The 25,000-nt window shown below is 40.0% G+C and overlaps 2 protein-coding genes across 3 annotated transcripts; both read right to left on the reverse strand.

Moving 5' to 3' along the window:
* Positions 1 to 419: 419 nt before the first annotated feature.
* On the reverse strand, positions 420 to 4,586 carry LOC119919338 (protein-glutamine gamma-glutamyltransferase 2-like). Its single transcript, XM_038739751.1, has 5 exons — positions 4,346 to 4,586; positions 3,882 to 4,067; positions 1,664 to 1,897; positions 804 to 922; positions 420 to 590 (listed from the first exon to the last, which is right to left on the reverse strand). The coding sequence occupies exons 1-5, from the start codon at positions 4,476 to 4,478 to the stop codon at positions 435 to 437; spliced, it is 828 nt and encodes a 275-aa protein (XP_038595679.1). The 5' UTR covers positions 4,479 to 4,586; the 3' UTR covers positions 420 to 434.
* Positions 4,587 to 4,988: 402 nt separating this feature from the next.
* Positions 4,989 to 24,530, reverse strand: LOC119919337 (pleckstrin homology domain-containing family G member 4B-like). Of its 2 annotated transcripts, none has more exons than XM_038739750.1 (21): positions 24,413 to 24,530; positions 24,157 to 24,250; positions 23,656 to 23,742; positions 22,571 to 22,687; positions 22,347 to 22,445; positions 21,924 to 22,075; positions 21,491 to 21,629; positions 19,362 to 19,484; positions 19,068 to 19,265; positions 17,929 to 18,650; positions 17,212 to 17,649; positions 15,879 to 16,128; positions 15,449 to 15,538; positions 14,741 to 15,067; positions 14,471 to 14,641; positions 14,051 to 14,228; positions 13,835 to 13,951; positions 13,053 to 13,337; positions 12,280 to 12,518; positions 11,990 to 12,048; positions 4,989 to 5,427 (listed from the first exon to the last, which is right to left on the reverse strand). In XM_038739750.1, exons 1-20 carry the CDS (start codon positions 24,439 to 24,441, stop codon positions 12,010 to 12,012), a joined length of 3,894 nt encoding a protein of 1,297 aa, XP_038595678.1. In that variant the 5' UTR covers positions 24,442 to 24,530; the 3' UTR covers positions 4,989 to 5,427; positions 11,990 to 12,009. The 2 variants fall into 2 exon arrangements, with proteins under 2 accessions (XP_038595678.1, XP_038595676.1); XM_038739748.1 differs by having other exon boundaries at positions 4,989 to 9,004.
* Positions 24,531 to 25,000: the final 470 nt, after the last annotated feature.

Raw genomic sequence — 25,000 nt, forward strand, 5'->3', positions numbered from 1 at the left:
ATTAACATCTCCCTAGTGCTACTAAGTGCTTTATAGGAGCAATAAGCAAAACATTAATGAACTCAAAAAGATACAATAATGACATCTCTTCCATTTCTCCTATAGAAATCTCAATTGAATATCCATTTTTCTTACCTAAGTCTCAAAACCTCAATCTCTCCTTATCTCATCTTTTCTCCTAAGGCGGTTTTAGGAGCAACAATTCGGACTGAAGTGATCTCAAAAATATATACAATTAAGATCTTAGTGCTTTTTCAACAGTTAAAGAAAATACTATTCTGAGCAAAATATTTTTCCTCTGGGTGGAGCTGTAGAGTCTGGAGCTGTGGTTGCAGACTTCAAAACACTGAGAGATTGTGTCCTGCAGAACAATAGATCCCTCAAAATGCGCACCTTGGTAATGCTATTCACAGAATGAGTGCATTCAAATGGTCTCAGCTCTTACCAAAGGGTGGACCTACCATTGCACTGAGCACCCTGGTCACATAGATGGGATTTCTCCTTGCAGAGCAGTCCTTGTCAGCATCACACACAAATCTGGGGTTTGTATCGAGGATCTTCAGACAGATATCCAATACTCCTGGTTCAAACTGCATACAGAAAAACAAACAGATGAGACAGAAGGAGATTTAGAAGAGCAGCATGTAAGGGTTTGTGTCCATTAAGTTATTAACCTAGTTATTAACCTAGTAAACTTGATCGATAAAAATAACTGGATGTTAAAATAGAACCATGTAAATGAATAAAGAAGCATTTAGAGATTATGCTTTTTCTGTGTACAGTTTACTGAACTTTTTGTGTACCTGTCCATAGTTCCAGGGTATCCCTTTGATTCGTTTATATGTTCCTTTGTAGATCTGCCCATGTTGTGCTAAAACATACTCCTGGCGCTTTGTCTCACTGCGCATGTAAACAGCATCTCCTGTGAGTCAGTACAGACAAAGCATTATTGGCTAATGGCTAATGTTTATGGCTATGGTGCTAGGCAGAGGCGGAGTGCGACAGAAATTCAGCCCTGGCCCTGTAGCCACACCAGCCCACGTTACCACATATCCCCACTCACGAACACACATTCATGTTCATTATATTTTATGAAGTGGCCAAAATGACACAGCACTCGCAATTTCCACCCATGATTCCGTTTTCAGCTGCAGGTGCTCAGAGGCGGAGGAGGCATGATAATGAGGAAGCCTATCGAAACCGAAACCAACTGCAACGGTGTGTTCACTGTTGCTTTACCTGGTCTGTGCTTGTAAAATATCCCCCGTATCTGCATCTTGTTAAAGAATACATGGCATCTCTCTCAGTGTTTCTCTGAAAAATGCTTAAATGGGTCACCAAATAGGCTGTAGGCCTACTTGGGCGGCCATTAATGTACCTGAGTAGCCCACCCAAGTAAAGCCTATGTGTAGGAAACACTGATATTATCAGTTTGACCGGCCCACCCCAAAACAAATAGTCCAGCCCCTCTGGCAATTGCCAGAATTGCCAGATGGCCAATCCACCCCTCGTGCTAGGGGTACATAACTTTAACTTACATTTAATTGTGCAAATGTAAACACGGTGAGCATTAAAAAGAAAAACAAGCTGTGTTTGGAGCACAACAAAATATAAATAAAGCACAATATTTAATATGGAGGAGGAAAAAACTTAATATACTCACTTGGACACCAAGCATTAAAAAGCAGGATGAACTGTCCTAAACTGGTCTTCTGCCCCTCCTGGTCCAGAGTCAGAGAATAGACCCCTATGGGGGCATTGGGTGAGGAACTGATAGATACAGATACTGTGTTTCCAGAAGGATCATTAGTGGCAGACGCACTCCACTCAGTGTCAACTGTGGAGTCACGTAGACCAAAGGAAACCTTAGTGTCTGATTCTTCTCTGGGTAATGGACCTGGAGAACAAGTGATGAACATGAATATTAAATCTAAATCCAGATGAGAGAAACACAAATCCATATACACACACATGCATACACTTAAAGTTTATACACAGACGAAGGTCAAATTAAAGGAAAAGCTGAATAAAAGAGAAGGAGAAACATATCAAATGCAGATGCTTCCGTGCATGTGAAAAACATGCTTTACAGTCCTTTACAATGACCTTTACAGTCACCAGATCTCAACACAGGTGAACGCCTGTGGAATATTTTGGACCAACGTCCAAGACAATGCAGAGACACTTCATGTTGTTTTTTTCTTTAATTTTTTCTTTAATTCCCCCATATGTATATATACACACACAAACATACATATAAAAACATGTAACATCTAATTTATGAGATGCCAAAATTGAATACTGCGCTTGCAGATCCATACTTTTATGCACATAAAGACTTTAATGCACATAAAGACATACACGCTTGTGAGTACACCCCCTAAGTGAAAATGTCCAAATTGGGTCCAATTAGCCATTTTCCCTCCCCGGTGTCATGTGACTCATTAGTGTTACAAGGTCTCAGGTGTGAAGGGTGAGCAGGTGTTTTAAATTTGGTGTTATCGCTCTCACACTCCCTCATACTGGTCACTGTAAGTTCAACATGGCACCTCATGGCAAAGAACTCTCTGAGGATCTGAAAGTTCCAGAAGTAACCTACTTCTAAAGATTCTGCACAAGAAAGCTCGCACATTGTTTGCTGAAGACTAGCAGACTAAGGATATTTGGTTCAGATGGTGTCAAGCGTGTATGGCGGCAACCAGGTGAGGAGTACAAGTCAAGCATGGTGGTGGGAGTGTCATGGTCTGGGGGTGCATGAGTGCTGCCAGCACTGAGGAGCTAACACACCTCCAAGACGACCACTGACAAAGAAGCTGAGGGGGTGTATGTATGTATGTATGTATGTATGTATGTATGTATGTATGTATGTATGTATGTATGTATGTATGTATGTATGTATGTATGTATGTATGTATGTATGTATGTATGTATGTATGTATGTATGTATGTATGTATGTATGTATGTATGTATGTATGTATGTATGTATGTATGTATGTATGTATGTATGTATGTATGTATGTATGTATGTATGTATGTATGTATGTATGTATGTATGTATGTATGTATGTATGTATGTATGTATGTATGTATGTATGTATGTATGTATGTATGTATGTATGTATGTATGTATGTATGTATGTATGTATGTATGTATGTATGTATGTATGTATGTATGTATGTATGTATGTATGTATGTATGTATGTATGTATGTATGTATGTATGTATGTATGTATGTATGTATGTATGTATGTATGTATGTATGTATGTATGTATGTATGTATGTATGTATGTATGTATGTATGTATGTATGTATGTATGTATGTATGTATGTATGTATGTATGTATGTATGTATGTATGTATGTATGTATGTATGTATGTATGTATGTATGTATGTATGTATGTATGTATGTATGTATGTATGTATGTATGTATGTATGTATGTATGTATGTATGTATGTATGTATGTATGTATGTATGTATGTATGTATGTATGTATGTATGTATGTATGTATGTATGTATGTATGTATGTATGTATGTATGTATGTATGTATGTATGTATGTATGTATGTATGTATGTATGTATGTATGTATGTATGTATGTATGTATGTATGTATGTATGTATGTATGTATGTATGTATGTATGTATGTATGTATGTATGTATGTATGTATGTATGTATGTATGTATGTATGTATGTATGTATGTATGTATGTATGTATGTATGTATGTATGTATGTATGTATGTATGTATGTATGTATGTATGTATGTATGTATGTATGTATACTGCGCATACATAAATACTCTGTATGCAAGCGAAGTCTTCAATTTTGGCCTACGCTGCTTCTCATACTAATCACTGGGGAACAAGAAGCTTACCAGTTTCAGCGATGAACGTGAAGCTTGTTTCACCCGGTTTGAACTCTTTGCTGCCAGATTTCAGATGTAACATGATGTTAAAGGGCTGTCCCCTTCTGACAATCAAGCGCTCCTGTGCACACAGCTCTGTATGATGACTGCGGCTGTTCCTCTTAATGTCCAGATCACAGCGCTCAATGACCAAGACTGTTTGAAGCAATAGAAACACAGATTGCTTATCTGAAATGTACAAACTCTTTAAGTTTCGAGAGAGAGAGAGAATTTTTGTATTGTACTGTTCTAGATCTTACATATCTAATGTCCACCATACCTGCTCATCACATTTCACACCTAACTCTCAGTCTGAAACTTACTCAAAATAGTTTGACTGTGTGTAGTAACACCGAGATAAACTGCATCTTAACCTGTAGATAATACAACTAATAACATTTGAATCTGAGACAAATGTTTTTCTAACACCTTACCTTTACTCATGTTTGCTGTGAAGCTGCTGTCCCTCAATTTCTTCTTATAGTTTAATAAGTCTGCAGTGCCACAGTCCAGTCCAGGAAGGATATTTGTAGCACGAAACCTGATCTTGACACACCCATTTGTCATTTAACCAGTACTCCTGTTTTTACTGAGGGAGGGCAAGTAGATTTACAACACTCCTTCATCTTTCTTGTTAAATTTGGCCATGACCTTTTAAGCTATTGTGAAAGATTTCTGCTGGAAACAAAAGCTGTCAACTCAAGCAGTATAAATTTTTTTTTTTTACCAAAATTTGTCCTCAGTCAGCAAATTACTGGTGGTTCACAAGTTGTTTTGTTTTTTTTATTCATTTATTTTCTGTGTTTGTCTCACATAATGTACAACAAAACATAACAATATAATGCAACAATATAACAACTAACATCAAACATATCTACATGTAAAGCAACAAAGATGTTTATTGATAAATTATGCCATTTTTTGTAGCTGCATATTCTATATATTAATGTATGATTCAACATTAACAAAATATTACATTTCAAAATGCATCAAAAACTGATGAATAAAATATAATGCAAAACTGAAAATTACATCATATAGTTAAAAGATTTAGTTTTTTTTCTTTTGTAAAATACATTTTCCAAGGTCAGCATGATGAGATTTTCACTTTAACTTTTCCAAATTTCTGGAGGAAGCTGAAAATCATGAACGGGCAATTTGACTGTACAGTCTTTCTAATTTGGTGTACAGATAAAATAAACAAAACTGTTCAGTACAAGCTGAACAGATGGGACTATGAAAATTTACATTTCGTAAAAGTTTACCACAATATGTATTAATTAAAAAAACACTTCTAGTCAGAAGTATACCACTGAAACATAAAATAAAGAACTGAAAAACAGATTTCTACAGTCAGCACAAAGGGCAATGCAAACTTTTGCAATAAGTATCTACCGCTGTCCTTCTGAGGAATTTGTGTGTCTGGGGCTTAGGGGAGTGAAGCATCATCACATAGTCTGGTGTCACATCCTCGTGTTACTGCAATCTGCCCGGTCACCCACTAAAGGTAACACAGCTTTCAGAAGGAAGAAATGATACAAATTGATGTTTGAAATTTCTCAGAAGAAAGAAAAAACTAACAAACAATCACACTGACCCCACATTTGAATAATCAAACAATATAATGAATTAACACATTAACAAAAGAAAAACTGGTAAGAAAGCAAGTAAGGAATTAAAAAAAGTGATAGAAAACAGAAATGGCATGGATCAGCCATGCCATAGGAAGCTAGTGGCTTTAAAATAAAATACAATAAGTCATTTGTAGACTGTACATTTTGCCCAGGCAATAAAATCACAGAGCTTACAAAAAAGCAGTTTTCATCAATAACATAATATTAAAAATCATTTAAATAATCTGAAAATACTAGTTCATAATGGTCATTTTCATGAGAGTGAAGATGGAACGTTGTTCAGTATGGAACCCTTAGTGGACCCTAAATAACAGTAAGTGGTAGTCGTGTTGTGTCCTTGCTAAAGATTATGATTTCAGACAACTGTTGTGCGGCTATCTCACTTGGTAGCATGTACGCCCCATGTACAAGGCAGTCCTTATTGCAGCGGCCCGGTTTGAGTCCAGCCTGTGGCACTTTGCTGCATGTCTCTCTCTCTCTCTCTCCCTTATTTCCTGTCACTCTTGACTGTCCTATCTAAAATAAAAGCACACCCCCCAACCCCCAAATTCTTAAGTAGACAAACCCAGTCTTTCAAGATCTTTTCTCTCTTAAATGCATGAGTTACAGAGTAGGGGTAAACCGGGGCGAAAGTAACATGGGACGAAAGTAACAAGGCCATTTTCTCAGAGCCCTGACTGACATTTGCAGTCTAAGCTGTGACAGCACCTTCAGTATGCAACCCTTGATGGAGCTGCCAAATTACTGCATGATTTTGTCATCGTTTCCTGCGGCCGTCTTCGCAAAACTGTTTTCGAGCACTGCAAGTAAATTCCTGAAGCGCGACTCTTCTGAAACACGACTCGTTTCAGGTGTCACAGTACTGATTAATCTACAGGTTATTTAGTGCTTTAACACACCCTGAAGTTTGCCCTGTCAGAGTTTTTAGGATAAAAATAAATTGTGTTTAGATGTCAGGAGTTCCTGTCGGCACGCCACGTCCCGCTACACCTGACCACAAGTGTTTCTTTTGTCCCGCTGCTAATGTGGTGACTTTCTGTGTTGCAGCATTTATTAAAGCATGTTTATATCATATTATACCAACAGAATATGCCAACAGCGTGGGTCAGAAAGACAGAGGTCTGATTCACCCAGATGTTTATGAGAAGGTGTTTCTGGACATCTCTATTAGAAACATTAGTCTCAGGTCAGTCGCATGGCACATTCCATGCGCTTTGTTCAGATAATGTAGGAGAAGGGCAGAGATAATTGGGGAGAAGACTAGACTACAGGTACAGATCACATTATTAAGTCTTCTCCTTGGACTAGGAGAGGAAGTTGCATGCTTATATTAAGAGAGCAGCTGATATTTATTTTGGCCTGTCTCCTAAGGAGGTCAGTGTAGTAGGTGTCAGTAAAAAGCACTCAAAATGCAGATCACTTACACTGTTCTTACTAAAACAAATATAAATTCATTTCAAAATGTGAAATTTGTATAGGCCTATTCTATTTTTCACTTTCTGAAACTGCTGCAACATACAAATATCCCCTGTGCAGGATCAGTAAAGTCTTATTTTATTTTAAGCATGTGACATGCTTAAAATAAAACAAGACATAACAATGTCCATCTTACCATTCCCACCCTGTTTTAGGTGCACATATTTGCATATTTATATTATATATTTATAATACATCCTTAATATAAAATGAAATATTCTAAAAAATTCAAGTTTGGGCAGATTATTTTTGAAACTGAATATTTAAAATAAATATTTTATTAAATTTTTTTTTTAAATATAAAGGACAAAAGATGTTTGCAGTTACACATTAACAAGGTCACAGTCATGTTTATTTATTAAATACATGTGTAACACAAAAAATCTAGCTTGTATTGTTGTGTTACTTTTGACCCAGCTGACGGGGTAGAAAGTAACAATGTGCCACTTATGTTTAAAGTGAAATTATACGGAAGTCGTTCTACATTTGTACAACATACCACCTGATATTGATAGACCACACCTGTGAGTTAGTGACCACAGCAAAAATATATTTCTGTCTGAAACATTATCTTTTCAAATCAGGTTTTTCTGAAAAACGGTACTTTTGCCCCCGCTCTCTCCTACTTCAAATCCAGATGTGAAAACAAATCCCCAAGTGGTCTCTCCCTTCTGATAAACTATTAAATACAGGACTACCGTAATGTCCTCAGGGCCAGACAGGTGGCAAAAAAATGTTTAGAAATATAGCAGTAGTGTAAAAACACCCCCAAAAATAAACACAAACCCTTTAAAAAGTGTAGGAGTAATAGAAATACCTTTATGTATTAATTACTATACTATCAAAAATTTTTACTTTTTCATATCTGCACACGTATCCACATGTGTCTCCATTTATGGTCATCAACTTTAATTTAGGTCTTCAGCTTCTGGGCTTATGGCCAGTGGATAGCTCTGGACTTGAACTGTATCTTGGAGTCCATTGAGTTTCCCTTGCGATCTTTTAACCAAATGAATGTAGTCCAGCTGTAAGAATCCTGATATACAATTGCTTCTCAAGCAATGCGTTGCCTGCTTGCGAATGAAAAGGAGCACGAAACGCAGAGCAATACACTTTACTTTGTCACTGGACTGAAATGGTCTCCCACATGTGAGGTTTGCTCTCAGAGCAGGTGCTATGTGTTTGTTCCACGCAAGCTGTTGATGTCCATGGGGTTAAGAAATATAACCTTGTTTGATAACTGCGTATAAATAATCGTACAGCATAGAAGATCCAACAAAAAATATTTTTTAATGCATCCTTTGATCACATACTGTCTAATTATTTGCTATTGTAGATGGTGGAAATACATGCTACTCATTACTAAATATGTATGCAAGAGCATGTTCTAATTTAATGAACAGTGTAGTCTGTAGACATGTGACATGCAGGCAAATCTGACAGGAGAGACAGTTAACCACGTGGTTGGTTTTCTGAGCAAAATCAGGAAAAAACTTGTTAGGATGAACAGTTTTTCTTGAATTGTTGGTGAATTTATGTGTAGCATAGATATATAAATATTCATTCCCATTTTGAGCTATTTAAACTAAGGACATAAAGAAATGTTTTCTTCATGTTTTTAATGCACTGTAGCAGTAGCAGATGCTACTTTGTTCCACATTAAAACAAAAAAATGGTTGATGATGAAGATGATTTAACTGGACCAAAGCACCACATGTTGTGGACAAAGACATATTCTGTATTGGCGGCTCAATGTTGCAATATTGTGTTTTTGTTCAAATATTATTACATTATCTTATTATATAATATTACATATTACCAACACACCAAACCTCAATTTCTTCAATAAATCCTTAAAAACAAGACCTTGTGACCAGACAAAGCTGACTGCCGTGTCAATGTGTTGCCACACAAAATAACATTTTTCACTCTAAAACCGTCCATCTGCAGGGTGACCAGAAGATCTCCAACAGGACTTGACAGCTGGAAAAAATATGATAAAATATTCACAACAATAAAAATACAATCAAATTCTAAAAATAGCAAAATATAAAAGCGTAAGAGCTGACCGGGTAGAATTACCAAAAAAAAAAAAAGGTAAAAAATCTTAATGACTTTGTTACCTCCCACAATTTTGATCTTACTGAGACCTGGCTCTGATCAAACGACTGCTTCCGCCTGGTGGAGCTTTGCCTGTCTAACTATAACTTCCTGAATGCCCCATAGTGTGTGCCCCACAATGGTCTATATGCTGTGGTCGGAGCATTGCAGTGGTTTGTAAGAACCACCTCAACTATGTCTTATTTACTGCTGGATCTTTTCTTAGTTTTGAACTACTGAGTGTGACATCCCAGTGAATGCTTAAACAGACCCTCTATATATTGTACAACCATGTACTAACCTGCATTCATGTTGTACTCAAACTTGACAAGATCATTATTGTAGGTGAGTTAAACATTCTCATAGATGATCCCTCTAATTCCCTAATGGCTGTGGCACACCCTTTTATGTTGTTTTTATCCTTGGTCTGACTCTGAAACTCCATGCATATGTCTACAGTCAATCCTAACTTCTTAGAAACAATATTTAATGAGCACTCTTAAGTTAGGTTTTCAGCTCTCTTCTGATATGTCCACGACAATTCCTAAGTTTTCCAATATTATTGACTTGAATTGTGCTCCTTTGCTCTTGATACCATTGCACCAAATAAGATCAGGCTAGCCCCAGGTTGAGGGACACAATATCTTTGATAAATCTGGCTCCTATCAAAAACACAGCACTGAAACTGCTCAAAGTAACAAATAATATACTTATGTATGCAGATAAAGGGAAATATATTAGTTTTACTTGACTTATTTGCTGCCTTTGACACCCTTGATCATGCCATTTTAATTGACAGACTTCTGGCAAGACATGCATACAAGAAATCCGCTGTTGTACCACCACCAGACTATGACTCTGTGACTTTATTACTCTTGGTCATTCCAGCCAAGCAATCTATCCACCATAACATCAAACTACAAATTGACTCCTCAACCATCACTCGAATCAGGGTGTTGAGAAACTTGGGTGTCATGATTGATGACCAGCTGTCCTTTTCAGACCATGTTGCTTCTGTCTCTCGGTCATGCCGCTTTGCTCTACACAACATAAGAAAAATCAGGCCCTACCTCACTCAGTATGCCACCCAGCTTCTGGTACAGGCCATGGTTATATCTCGCCTCGACTACTGCAAAGCCCTCCTAATAGGTCTTGCAGCTTGTGCAGTTAAATCCCTACAAATGGTTCAGAAAGCAGCAGGGAGTCTTGTTTTTGATCAGCCCAAAAGGACTCATGTCACTCCATTACTCAGCAACACTGACTACTCGTGGCTTCCTATATAAAATTCAAGTCACTAATGCTTGCATACAAAGTGACTATTGGGTCTGCACCCATCTACCTAAACTCCATAATACAAGCTTACATTCCTTCTCGGCCACTGTGCTCCTCCAATGAACGCCGCCTGGCTCTGCCATCCCGACACGCAAGCAATCTCAGTCCCGGCTCTCCTTATGTGTAACACCACAGTCGTGAAACGAGCTACCACACGCCATCAGAGCAGCTCTTGAAAAATACTCATCTCTACCGAGAACACTTTCTCTTATAACACCTCTAACTCCTAACCTCTAACATGCACTTCCTGTGCTCTTCTTCTTCTTCTGTCCACTTACAATTCTCTTGTATTGATTCCACTCAGTTTGGCCTTCTTGGACTGCGCTGTACACACTGGAGAGGACAGGAGCCTGCAAATTGGTGTTTACAGAAAACCCACACACACAGACCAATAACTACTCTTCGATTCCCACCACCCACTGGAGCACAAGCTAGGGGTCATGACACTGCACCACAGAGCAGAAAACATACCAACAAGCACCCAAGCCAGAGAGAAGGAACAGAACCACCTGAAGGGGGCACTTACAGCCTGTGGATACCCTAAATGGACCTTTTGTGAAAACAGCCACAAGATCCAAGAAGAACAAAACTACAGGGGAGGAGGAGAAGAAGGTCAAACGCAACAACATTGTGATTCCATACGTGTCTGGAGTATCAGAGAAACTCAGGAGGACAACAAACACAACATCCCTGTGTTTTTAAACCCAAGAACACACTAAGACAGATGCTGGTACACCCCAAAGACCGCACACCCAAACACAAGAAAAGCAATCTAGTGTATGCGGTCCAATGCAGTGAGGAATGCACAGACCTGTATATTGGGGAGACTAAACAACCACTACACAAACGCATGGCTCAACACAGAAGGGCCAACTCCTCAGGTCAAGACTCTGCAGTCTACTTACATCTGAAGTACAGAGGACACTCGTTTGAGGACCACCGGGTGCACATTTTAGACAGAGAAGATGGATGGTTTGAAAGAGGTGTCGAGGAAGCATCTACACCAGGGTTGAGAAGCCGTCATTGAACAACGCCACCACTTATCCCCCACTTACAATCCTGTCCTTTCATCACTTCCCAGGAAACTCAACAAATGTAACCTATTGGCCTCAGGTGAGGATGCCAACAATGGTCATTCAGTCTTGGCCTCGGGTAGTCCAAACGACCATAACGACTGTCGTTACCACAGCCAGGAACACTTATGAACCAGCGGTATCGACGAGCCTGGCAAACAATCCCACTGAGGTTAAACAGCTGAGTTTCTCTACCAGTCAGTCAGAACTGAAGAAGTCCTTTGGATGAGGGACGAAACATCTTCTAGTATCTTCAACCAAGTCCAGTTGCCCTTGACTTTAACCTTCTTTGGGACTCAAAAGGATTGATTCTTGAACCTATTCTGCTTTTGTTGCACATGCTACCTCTGGGCCTTCTGCCCTATATGTGAAGCACTTTGTAACATTATTATTATTACTGTTTGTCCTGTTTAATTTTGTTTTTAATTTTCAGTTTAACTGTATGTTAATTTAATAACATTACCTTCTGGAGGGAATCCAGGGTTAAACTTCTGTTGATTTTCCGATTATAATGTCATCACCCTGCAATGCAAGATATCAAATATAATAATATGCAAAATTTTCAAAAACAAGCTCTAGAATAAGTAATTGGTTCATCATCTGTTTGGACACGTTTCTTCAGTGTGCTAAAGAAAGCCTTCACAACTGTTATCATTAGAGAAGCGGAGAACATTTTGAGTCCTGACGCATTGTCTTCAGCTTCTACATATAATAAATGCATACAATTCACCAGGTCACACTTGTACACTCTACCTGAGACAGATTAGCCAGATGTGGAGGTTTGGGGGCGACAGCTGGTTTCTTTCTGGTAACCACTGGTGGGCCGTTTCTCCTCAGACTGGGGGTCCGACAAAGTGGTGGGCAGGGCTTTGAACTCTGGGATACAAATGAGGAGGAGTCGTCCACTTCCTCTCCACCAATGGCAGAAAGGCAGCTGCGGTCTGAGCTGCTGAAGAGGTCGATACATTCTCCAGACGATCCAGTGCTGTCCACTAAAGCAGAAACACAACTGATACTTTGAGAAACAATAAAAGCTGAGAGTGTGGATCACTTAATGGCGTCCCAACTTCTTTGAGGAAAAATGTTAACATTGTCCAGATATGGTACATATAGCATGCATTGCTGTCTGCCACAGTTTCTTTCTTGATGCTACCACCATATGGTGTCAAACTATCCATCCATCCATCGTCAACCGCTTATCCTGTGTACAGGGTCGCGGGGGGGCTGGAGCCAATCCCAGCTGACATCGGGCGATAGGCGGTGTACACCCTGGACAGGTCGCCAGTCCATCAGATGTCAAACTAAAGAATTTTAAAATCTATAGTGGCTTTAAAAATACGATCTCCTCTTCAAATGGCTCACTACTTCAGATTGATTATCATATATAAACATTTTCATTAGATTTTATAGATATCAGATGTTTATTTAGAGTCTCAGGTTCTACTGTGCTAAGAATTTAACAGCAAACAGACTCTTCTGTCTGCCTTCAACTAAAAAATTTAACAAAGACCAACAAACAAACTCACTCGGAGGATGATGTATGTTCCATTGTTCACAGTTACAATGAAGATGATGCTGATGAAGATGAAGGCTGTTGAGTTCATTTTCAGCCACAGCCTCAGGTGAGAAGCAAACTGCAGGACTGGGCTCCACTCCTTGTGACTGGTTCCCGGGATAACCCGCAGGGGGGAGCGAGCCCCGGCCAGAGGAGGAAGATGATTGGCTGAGGGTAGTGGAGGCCGTGCTTCCAGAGCCGATGGAGTGTGGTCGTGGATATTCTAAGCCCCTGTGTGAACAACACGCCACAGGGACTGACGACACATCGGTGAGAAAATAATGGGCTGGGTCAGTGAGCAATTAGGCCACAAGCATAACTGTTGCAGTTATTTCAGGAAAACGTATTTAGTTTTGTAACATTACATTTGTTAGCTAGTTTTGTTTAGTTAAATGTAACAACAAAATGTAAAAGATGTTTTAAAAAACTGATAACAAGACTAGTCTATAGCCATGCTTGTCCCTCTGTCACAGCAGTGCTTCAAGCTAAATGCTAACATCAAAATGCTAACATGCCCGCAATGGTAATATGGTAATGTTTAGAAGGTATAATTAATAAGTTTTCCATGTTCATCATGTGCTTATGGTTAATTGTTTCATTAGTTTTGCAGATGTACTGGAAAAGTCAAAACTTTAACCTGATGATGGTGCTTGATTAAAAATCAAGGGTGATCACCAAAGTCTGAAGAAAAATTCCAAACTAAATAAACTAAGTTCTATCGAAAAGACACTAATAGTGTGTGCAGCCTCTTACTTCTCCCAGGCAGGCTACAGCTGATGGCTCGGTCACAGATGGCAGCATCACTGGGCTGAATGTCCATGAAAGGTTTGCGGCCCATTCCCATGAAAACCCTCTCCTGCAGACGCAGCTCTGGAGCACAGTATATTCACAATATGTTTGTTAAACCTGTAAAGCAGTTTGTAAACTATACTCTATATGTAAGCCATGTTGCTGTGCTGTTGTTACAACCTCTACTGTGAGTGGCCTGATCCCAAAGAATCTTTTCCAGGTCAGTAGTCCAGGCTTTCTTCACCTCCATGCTGGAGGCCTTCAGGGTGTAGGTGTCCTCACTTTTCCTCCTGCGGAACCAGATCTCAAAACACAAACCGCTCACACTTGAGTTGTGGGTCATCCCAATGTCACTTGTCTGGGAGAGAAAACAAAAAGAGACACACAGAAATTACATAGATGGAAATAATCATATGTGGTTAGGTGTTTTAACTTCACTAAGAAACTTTGCATACTGGAGGCTCCAGATGGCTTTGAGGTGTAAATCAAAATTACTGGAAAACAGCTGTGAAGTATACTATACTGTATATCATGACAGTAGAAAATAAGGTTGGGTATTAAGGCTCCAATGCCTTTTGATAGACGAGGATGTGTGCAGACCTTGAATGACTGCTTGTAGACATAAACATCGTTGCCAATATCTGTCCTCTTGGTCTTGCTGAAGAGGACAAGATCTTCAAAGAGAAAGATGCGGCGGACACATTTCTTCTTCTTAAAGAAAACTGTGAACTCGTCTTGGCGAATCAGATGGCCCTGCTCTTTTAAATTCACCTGATGAAGCAGTGAAAAGTACAGCAGAGCAGAAAAAAAGAAACGACTGTTAACTCCCTGCATGTCAAGTATTTCTTTTCAATAATTTTTAGATCTTACATCACAGTCCTGGATAGCGTCCATGGTGAGCAAATCGTTGCCGTGACGCATCTGAAACCGAACCAGGTCTGCAGCGGCTCGGATCTCAGCCCTCTCTCGCTCCATCTCATTGCTTGTCAGATCGGGCACATACACATCTGGACCACACACACTTTGTGCACACACACTAGATGCGAGCAGTGTATCCTGGATCATGTCTTTTGGCTTGTAGGAGCCAGCAAGAGACAGCATGTCCTGCAGCAAGAGGCTGTACTTGCTGATCCTCTGGATGGGCCTCAGCAGATAGGATGAAAGGTCCATCATGTCCCCAAGCTCCTGCTGCTTCTTCTGTGTGGGGAAAGCAAAGTGGGACTGTAAAACCGAATGATGAACAATTTGGGGCTGTGATGACTACTGCAGCAATCAAAGCTGAAAATGTTAAAACATCAGGGTTCAGGTGCTCAAGTAGTGGACAGCAGATCAAGACTAGAAACAACATATGAAATGCTCTTCCCATGGTTACTGCATAGATGATTATGTTTTTCTTGCTTTGAAGGATGTGGTTTGATGACTGGACCTAAATTTAATTAAATCACTTTATTTCAGGCAGGGGTACAGATCCAATGTAAAAAAAAAAATGAAAGGGATGTACAACATCTGCTTATGAACATTTAAAATGGGAAACTCTTCGCTCCTATGTTAAGAGAAAGACGAGACACTTAAACTGACCTTGAAGATGTCATGGCGACGGTGTAGGATTAGGGCGTCTGACTGAGGTTTGTTCTTGCTATACAGAGCATACAGGCCAAAACTGTCGCTCTGTGGAAAGAGCCCAAGTTAAATCATATTTGAAAATGTATTAATAAGCCAGCTTTAACTCTTAGTAGCCACATACTGCAATGATAACAGTATAATATTATTAATCTGACCATGATCATATGTTGGACTATTTAGACTCATGTATATTATAATTAGAAATTTGGCATTTTACTAAATAATCTTTATCATTTTTATTTAATTATAAGAAATAAACACAATCTGATAAAAACTAAGCTAAAAAAAAAAAGCTCCATAAATATATCAATGACAATTCAAAAACTCTATACTCATATATACAATTATATTCACTGCAGTATACAGTTACTCCATATGTACTCACGTGTCTGAGAAAGCAGCGTGCCACCATGGCGGGATCCCTCTGGCAGGCCTCAAGCTCTGGTAGCAAGTAATGGCTGTGGAAGTCGTAAAGCTTCTCCAGGTTGCCGAAGATGACTCCTCGCTTACCCCTGAGGTCCTGGGGGATGTCTGGTCTGTCCAACAGGGGGAGGTAATGGGTCAGGATGTAGCCCAGCGAGCGGACGTATTCTCTCTCTGTGAACACCAGCTCCTCCAGGACACGCTGCAGCCTCCTGGTAACACAGACACAACAAATATCTACTAACTTCATACTTCATACTGTTACCCAGTACATAGCTAGTACACCAGAATACATAAATACATACCAGTAATGTATTTTGTTATGTATTTATTAGGTAGTAGTTTTGCAAATGATCTCCTGATCCTTTGAATACCTAATTGGTGTTTTTTTATGCAACAGGAAATTTGTGTGGGGTGTTTTTAAATCTAAGGTTGGAAGAACTGGGTGGACCAGGATTGGCTCTGTATCGGCTCATTGTCTTATTAAACATGTTTTGATGAAAGGATATTGAAAGGATTATGAATTTAGGAATATTTAAAGATTAGCTTAACTTCAGGCCGAAAAGCAGTGTTTTGCTGCCCTCTGTCCAGCCTGTTTCACCATACGTCATGACATAAAATCTGACCTTGATGATATTTACTTATCTTAGGTTATGCATCATAATCATCAACCAAATCATCTTTTACATTTCAGCAGGTGACTCTGTGAGATGCTGCTATTTTGTGATAGAAAAGAAACATGCCAAGTATGGATGGATTATGATAGCGGCCCCCTGGGAACATTATTTACCATAAGTTTTACCAAAGTTTACCATAGGCTAACTGTAGCCTATAGACTTGGCAGCTGCATTACGCGATTATTTGACTGCATTCAGGATCAGCAGAATCTATTTTTAAAATTGTTCTAATCATTATCAGGAACCAAAACATTTGATTGTGATATCTCTACTTATGACTGAACCCATTAACTTTCCAATCAGACACAGATCTCATTATTAGCAGTCACTGTGAACAGAGGGTCCATGTCTGGTAGGCCAGTTTAGTAATCCATCCATGTTGTCAAGTAGAAAAAAAGAAGCAAAGAGATTTAGAGGAAACAATACCTGTAGTACTTCATTGTAAGCTTAGGGATAGAAAAGAGCGCATGAAATCTCATTAATCTCATAAGATTAATCAAAGTAAAGGCAGGTCACTGAATTATCTCAAACCGAATAGTATCTTGCAAAGCATTTGTCGGGTTCAGATCAATTTTATCAGTAATGCAAGCGCATTTCACCCACATGTAGTAAACTTACAGGGCATTGCTGGCACTCTCCCGTGGATTTGCCAAACATAACGCCCCCTCATATCTCCCGATGGGCAGGCTGGAGTGTTTGCAGCATAAAGTCCTATTACCCCCTGCAGCCCCCTGGTTGCTCATGCAGGAGTCTTCTGAGCAGAAGCTGCCGTGGCGGGAGATCTGGAACTTCTGCGCCTCCTGAAGGATGCGACATGATGGCTGACCGTGGTGGGAGCAGGATGACGGGGGTCGAACCCGCTGCTCTGGAGGAGTTGATGACCCCGACGTCGCTACTCCAGGGGTGCATGAGTCCTGGCTCACCGACCTCACTCCAAGACCTCGTCCCCATGGAAACCACTGGCAGCCCACAGTGTGGGACTGAGACAGAGCAGCGGCATCTCTCTCACTCCTCGCTCTGCTCATCTGTCTCCTCCTTGTCTCTCTTTCTGTTCTCCTATTTAAATTGTAAAATAGATTTTTTCTTTATTGTAAACCACCTTGTAATGCCATTTTGAAATGTCTACGTATATTATTGGTTGTTAATATCATCATAATATCATAATTCCACATCTCAGTGTTATACTGGGCCTGACTACCAGCTCAATAAAGAATCATCATAGGTTCAGCCAAGTTTGAACAAGTACTACTTTCACACAACAATGTTTCAGAACTGTTTGGCAAACCTCCACCTGCTAAATCCTAGCTGAGTGAGATGCATGGACAAACAAATTACCTGTGAGGTGACTGTGGAGTGACCTCTGACCCTTGGCTGGGTCCCGCATCACTCTGATCCTCAGGTTTGACAGTGATGTTACAGCAGGCTACAGTTGTTGAATTAGTGCTGTTGCCACCCAGGATAGGTTTTCTCTTCCCTAAATCCACCGCTCCCGACATGATGCCCTCCCACTGCGGGTGCCGAGGTCCGGGAGTGGATTGGACCACCAGACTCTGGCCACCGGGGGACAGTGTCTGAACATTAGTGCTCACCACATCAATATAATGACTTTCACACAAGCTGCTAGAATCTGGTTGCTGGTGGAAAACCTCATCCACATCTTGCATCCTCTCCTGAAGTTGCTGACTAGCCTCCTGGCATCTCAGCCAGGCTATGTTCCAGACCCGCATCCCCCTGGAGCCCCTCAGGGCGGTGGCCTGGGCTTTCACCTCCTGAAATCTCTCAGGGCTGAACTGGAGGAACCTGTCTTGGAAAGTCTGGAGGATGAAACTGTCATTGCCTGACAGTAAAACGCTGGTGTTGTTTGGATCTGAGACATGTCTGGCCTGGATATCAGACGGGGAAGAAGATGCAGCGGATGCAGAGTCTTGGTTTTGGTGTATTTGCAGAGTGTGTGTTTGATTGAGAGGTGTTGTAGACTGGTCTTGGTCTTTCATAGCATATTTTCTGGATTGACTCTGTTCCAGGTACTCAATGCATTCGCTGGCCAGAGATGTAGCCTGTTTGGAGATTAAGGAGGTTTTTGTTACATAAAAATAAAATGGTGTGCCCTATTGTCCTTTTCTTAATATCATGTTACTCTACTCAGGTACAACTGACTCAAATGTTACTGAAGTAGCAGTGCTACTGCACTTAGGCTGAAACTACTACTATAAAAATTTTAAAAGTAGTACAGATGTATGTTTTTCTACTGATTCTTGATTACACGAATGTAGTTTAACTTAATCCTACTTTATATGTTCTGATGAATTGTTCACAAAAACTCATACTTATATTTGCAAAGCACTAACATGGAAAGGGGTGTCTTAGTGGGTTTTGGTCCCAAACTGGGCCAAATCAAAGTTTCTGCTGGGTAAGAGAACTAGCTACATACTCATCTTGGATACTAAAATTCTGAATATTGATCTTACACCAACCTGCTCACAAAAATCACACACGTTAACCATGATCTGCAGCTCCCTGCCGCATGCCTCTGCCCTGTACAGAAAGCCCTCCAGGCCTGACTTGAAGGTGCAAACTAGAGTCCAAAATGCCTCTGTCTCTGGATAGGAGAGCCCATTCTGCTGGAGTCGCTCTGACTCTGACACTAATGTCATGGCATGCTGCCTTCGGTCCTGGAGGAGGAGTGAGAGAGAGATTCAGACCAGTGGACGGAGAGAGAAACACAAATACACAGACAGAATGACAGCCGCAAGAAAATGTAAACTCACATTAGCTTCAATAAGGAAACCAGTGAAGCTGTTGAGGATCTCCTCCATTTTGTCTCCAGAGTCCTCAACTGATTCAGCCTCCAGCAGGTGGCGCTCTCCCTCTACATTAAACCACTGTTGCATCTGCAGGTGCCAAAGATGAAAAAAAAAATTGTGTTTGGTATTTTGAGCACATACACATTAAAGTATATACATGTTCAGATTCATTTATTTATGGAGCAATTTGTCAAATTTATTTATTTGTCAAACTAATTTATTTTACTTCCTATTTTATATATATCTCCTACTTCAAATAAAGTCACTATGCTTGATATTTTATGCATATACATGCGTACAGGAGTGCTTGCACTAAGGGTGAATGTATGTTTTTACCGTCGACGCAGAGTAGAGGTGCGTGGGAGAAGTGGATGCTTATTTTAACAAATTTTTCACTTTTCACACGCACATTTATATTTGTCTCTTTTTGTGTGTGTATGTTTGTGTGTTTTCAAACAGTGAGAGGCCAATATAAGAGAAAAAATATAATGTTCCCTAAAAAAATAGGCAATACAGTATGATCTATATACACTTAAAGAGGTGGTATTATGCTTTTTGGCTTTTCCCCTCTCCTTTATTGAGTTATATCTCTTTTTTGTGCATGTAACAGGTTTGCAAAGTGAAAAAGTCCAGCCCAAAGGGAGTTCCCATCTCCCACAGAAAACTCTGCTCTGAACCGCTTGAAAACAGCTTGTTTGTAGTCCAGCCTTTACTTCCTTTACTTGTGACGTCACAATGAAAACGCGTCATAAAGCTTGCCAAGCTAGCTGGGGTCAGGCACGCCCTCAAACCAAGCTAGTCTGAGTGGAGGCCCTTTGGCTCCACTCACCTTTGTCTGGTTTTCCATTGTAGAAATGTTGCACCTGTACCTGCTTCCAGGTACTTTTTTTCATATCACCTCACCTCCATCCACTAGCCAGCTGAGGGAAACTAAAATGTAACATGAAAACATGACTGCTGATTGGTCAGAGAGAATCGTCACTATTCACTGCATCATCATTGCTGCGCCAGACAGAGGCCAGCAACAGAAAGTTTTATATTTTACAGTTTTCGTATGGAATTTCATCACTAAATCCACTTCTGAGAAGTTTTGAGGTTAAATCAGCTGTGAAGATTTCGAATATTGACAGTTTTACGAGAAGTGATGGCGAAACAAAAATGTGCTTGAATATTTTCGGAGTTGAGGAGCTCCGCAAGTGGCTGCGGGGAAAGCCTGCGCCAACCCGCAGGAGGAGCTTGTGAGGCCGGCCAGCCGTCTGCTCACAGAGCCCTCTGCTCCTGCCGTCACACAGACCGCTGCAGCAACAACGGCAGAGGAAAACACAGCTGGAAGGTTTTCATACCGCTTATCTGTCTTTACATTCTGAGGAATGTTGAAATGTTTTAACTTAAAAGAGAGAAAGCTGTGTGGATCGCTGGTGTGTGTGTCGCATTGAACATTACTCGCGGCAGTTGTGTGTGGCGTCGCAATGACGACAAGCTACGTACTATCTCTGGGTACTATCTGCAATGGAAAACGGAGCAGGGCCGAGTAGAGTCGAGTCTATGGATTTGCGCTATGGTAGCATTTTTCGGCAAGGCAGCATAGATCGTCAGAACACCGGCAACAGTTCAACGTTTAGTCCTGATGGTAAGATGTGGAACAATGATGTTGTGGACTTATACCATCTGCTAGGTTACGGTCGCAGCTTGAAGCGGCTTTGATTTGGATCATACTACCTTGTTTCTTACGACACACACTTCTAATTGGCTAGTAGTCCTTACCTGGGAACTGCGCATGTGCAACTCCCAACAAAGATTTTGTACAAGTAAGATGCATCACTCTGTAGCTCAAGAGCAGAGCGTACAACAGGGTGAAAAGAGGAGCTGCAGCAATGTGCAGTATGAAAAAAATATGGTGTTTTGAAAATTAAACCATGTAAACCTGTTCTGGTAAAACCCCTAAATAAGATTTTGAACCAGAAAATGAGCATAATACCACCTCTTTAATATACACATACATATTCTTTCCATTACTGAACTGTATTTTGAAGTTAAGTTGCAGTCATCTGAACTTCAGTAGGCAGAAGTGGCGGTAGGCTACTGTAATGCACCTGCATGAAGTGTCCCTCCATCTCTCTGATTTGCAGCAGATACTCAAGGTGTTCCAGCAACATGTTGGACCTCTGCACGAGGATGTGAGCTTGCTCCTCCACGTGGTTGTACAGGCTTGTCACAGAATCCACTGCATCACTGCATGTAGGAAAAACCCAGATCATCCTATAGGCTTATTTATTTTAGATAAATAAATAACATAAAATGAGTAACTGGTGTTCTGGGAGAAGATTTGAAGGAAGGATAAGGCTTAGACATAACTGATTTTAGCACAGTTAGGCGCATCCATTAACTAGTAAAACTAACTGTGGCACAGACAACTTTTATCATTTGTTTTTCAGGTTTTGCACAAAGCGAGAGTGTTACGGCTTTATTGTGATCTCAAAAAACCCCAATATATATACATATATTATATCAAATTTTTGTGTTTACCTGAGGTTCTCACAGTGGGGGTACTTGAGGTCACTCTCCTTCCTCAGCCTGGCCAGGATAGCTCCGCCCTCCCTCTGCAGGCTGACCAATCGGCTGTCCTCCAGTACATCCCTCATTAAAGTCCTCTGGTCCATCATGCACTGCTGCACAGTCTGTTAAACAAAAATACATTTTAAGATTAGCAAATGATACAATAACTCTTTCATGTCAGCAGTGTTGTTGACATGAAGTGCTTGTGCTGTGAAGATAATCTTGAAAGCTTTCTATTTTTTTTCATGTGCATTCACCAACTAATTATATAGAAGCTATTATCTCTTTACACACACTGTATTCACTGTATTATTAGTGAAGACAGAGTTACATAAATCAGGATAAACCCAAATAACAGCACAAGAAAGTAGTCAAAGGACAGTATTAAGGTACCTGTACAGAGTCCGTCGTCTGGGGCTCCTCTAACTTACTGATGGCCCTCAGTAGAAGGCTGGATGCCTCATGAAGATCAGTCACAAATGGGAAGAGTTTCTAGAGAATGAAAGACTTGGACAGTAAATCATAAGCAGTGAAGAAACAACTAGTGCACTACTTGATTAGAGGGGAGGGAAAGAGAGAGAGAGAGAAATGATATGGAATTGATGTGACTGTCTCACCTGGTGCAGCTCTATCCAGTCACAGTGGCTGTGAGACAGTGTGCCATCCAAGCGGGAGCTCAGCTGACTCACCTCCACCAACTTGAACAAGGCTTTCATCGATGTCACCACTTCAGTCTGCTTTGAGGCAAGAAGTGTCGAAGTAACATCAACACATAAGAAGATTCTTATTATTGTCAGTTATTATTTAGATACTGTAGTGCTTAAATAAACTAGAACCTTAAAGTAACTTTTCAACTTGCACCATAGCACAAAGTCACCTTGTGGGGTCTGACTGTGTTGTCAATAACCACGTCTATGTAATCATTTTGCAGTTTTTTTACCTTTGAAAACTCATTTCCCTTTTCATGTTGTGTTTTGTTACCAAACTAATATTTTAGCAACAAGGACAGAGGGGCCATTAACCTATTGTTTTTGCTGTTAGTTCTTTCATGTGACCTTATTATAAATAAGAAGGATTAAAAGGAGAGGGGCATTTTTCATACAGCATATTTCAAGTCAGTTTAAATGAATGTATCAAGAAACTGTAAAACTCATAATAATGTTCAAGTTAAACAGTTTATACACTTTGTACCAAAATTGCTGTACATTGTTTTTAGACAAGGACAGATATTTGATCTATTTTCTTTGACAAATGGTCAATATAATACCCTTTTAAAATGAAAAAACGTCTGATGATAAATGCAACTGCAGCCCTGCTGTGGCTCCTAAAGATGAAGGATGTTGCGATATTTTACTGGATAAGTGAAAACTTTGACCTGCTGGTAGCAAAAGATGTCATGATATTTCACTCAAAACATGATTAGGATTCATCCTCTGGGGACCATGAATGTCACATTTACATGGTAATCCATGTGTGAAGATATTTTAGTCTTGACCAAAGTGATGAGCCAACAATCCAACCGACATTGCCATCCCTAGAGCCACACCACAAGCATGGCTAAATACACACCTTGATCAAAGAGATGAATGAAGCTTATAGGCTACTCAGACTAAAAGCATTTTATAGGAAACCAAACAGAGCAATTTCTCATTTGTGTCTTATGTGTCTTATAATTAATATTCTAAAGAATGAAAAGGCTGACCTGGGTGCCAGGACACCGCTCTGGCCGAAGGCTGCTCTCCTTGTCCACCAGCAGCACAAAACTGTTTACTGCCAGGGGAGTCTGCTCCTGCAACAGTTTAACACTGCATAAATCCTATTAAACTACATTCATGCATCTTTTATTTTGTTCCTCCCTTCTATTGATCATTACAAATACATCTGAATACATTTTAAAATTCCAAAACATACAAAAATCAATGGAAAAAAATGTATTTTCCAATTTTAGTAAAGCAAATGGAACTGATTTCAACTATAGAAAACAGTACGACACTTGAAATAAATATGAACTGCATTATGCAGTCATTCAACTGTAATAAGTGAGGAAAAATTTTTTTTTGTCACATTAAACTTAACTATTTAATAAACAGGAGGATGCCTGGATCTACTGTTTACACTTACGCTAATAAATTATTCAGGAATAAACACCCAAATAACAGTTCGCTCTGATCTGCTGTAATACAGAAGTTTCTGTGCTTCTTACCTGAAGCGTCATCAAGGCCTTATAGAGCTGTGGCTGAGGATTTGTCTTCTTTGCATCAAAAATAAGTGTCATCCCAACTTCTCTGATTTCTCTCCTAGATACAAAGATAAGGCAAATTAGTACACAACGGTGACCATGGTAAAAGAGACATGACCACAAAAATAAATCTTCCTTACAGCATGACTGTTTGTTTCAAGCCTGGTTAATTAATATAGTCCTTGATCCATTCATTCATTTGTTGGCTTATTGATGTTACCTGGTGATAGAGTAAAAGTAGAGCAGCATCTTGAAGAGCTCCTGGCTTGTTACAGCTGATCTCCATCCCTGGTGGTCTCCATAGAGCTCAACTATTGCCCTGCCTGTCCTGTCTCGGCCGCCTGAACATGTAAAAAGAATAAAACTTTTAATAAATGTTTTTAAAAGTGCGTAAATAAACCCAAAATTGTAGGCGTAGCGTGTGTGTGGTGGCGGAAGAGGAACATTTGCTGAAGAGACTGGTGTTGTGCCGAGTTGTCCGCCCCTTGCGGGACTTTCTGATAATTTATTACCGTTGATGAACCACACAAAGAATATTATATCGTTTTTAAATAGCCGGCTACTTTAAATAGACCTGCAAAACTCACACAAGACCGGTGAATGACAGGAGATAGAGAGTGAGAGAGAGAGAGGGTCTTCAAAAAGCCTCAGTTTAGCTGGAAATTTACAGTGTAGGTTAAATGAATAGAGACTGCAGCTCTGCAGCTTCTCAAGATTAAAGCTCGCAATCGCCGCGCACAAAAAGCACACACAATTCGACTATCAGTTGACTATAGGCAGGACTTGATGATTCTGATTCGACTATGTA

This window comes from Micropterus salmoides, unplaced genomic scaffold (genome assembly GCF_014851395.1).
Source record: "Micropterus salmoides isolate LMB-PRFRI ecotype aquatic unplaced genomic scaffold, ASM1485139v1 Ms_hic_scaffold_2677, whole genome shotgun sequence".
Taxonomy (NCBI): Eukaryota; Metazoa; Chordata; class Actinopteri; order Centrarchiformes; family Centrarchidae; genus Micropterus; species Micropterus salmoides.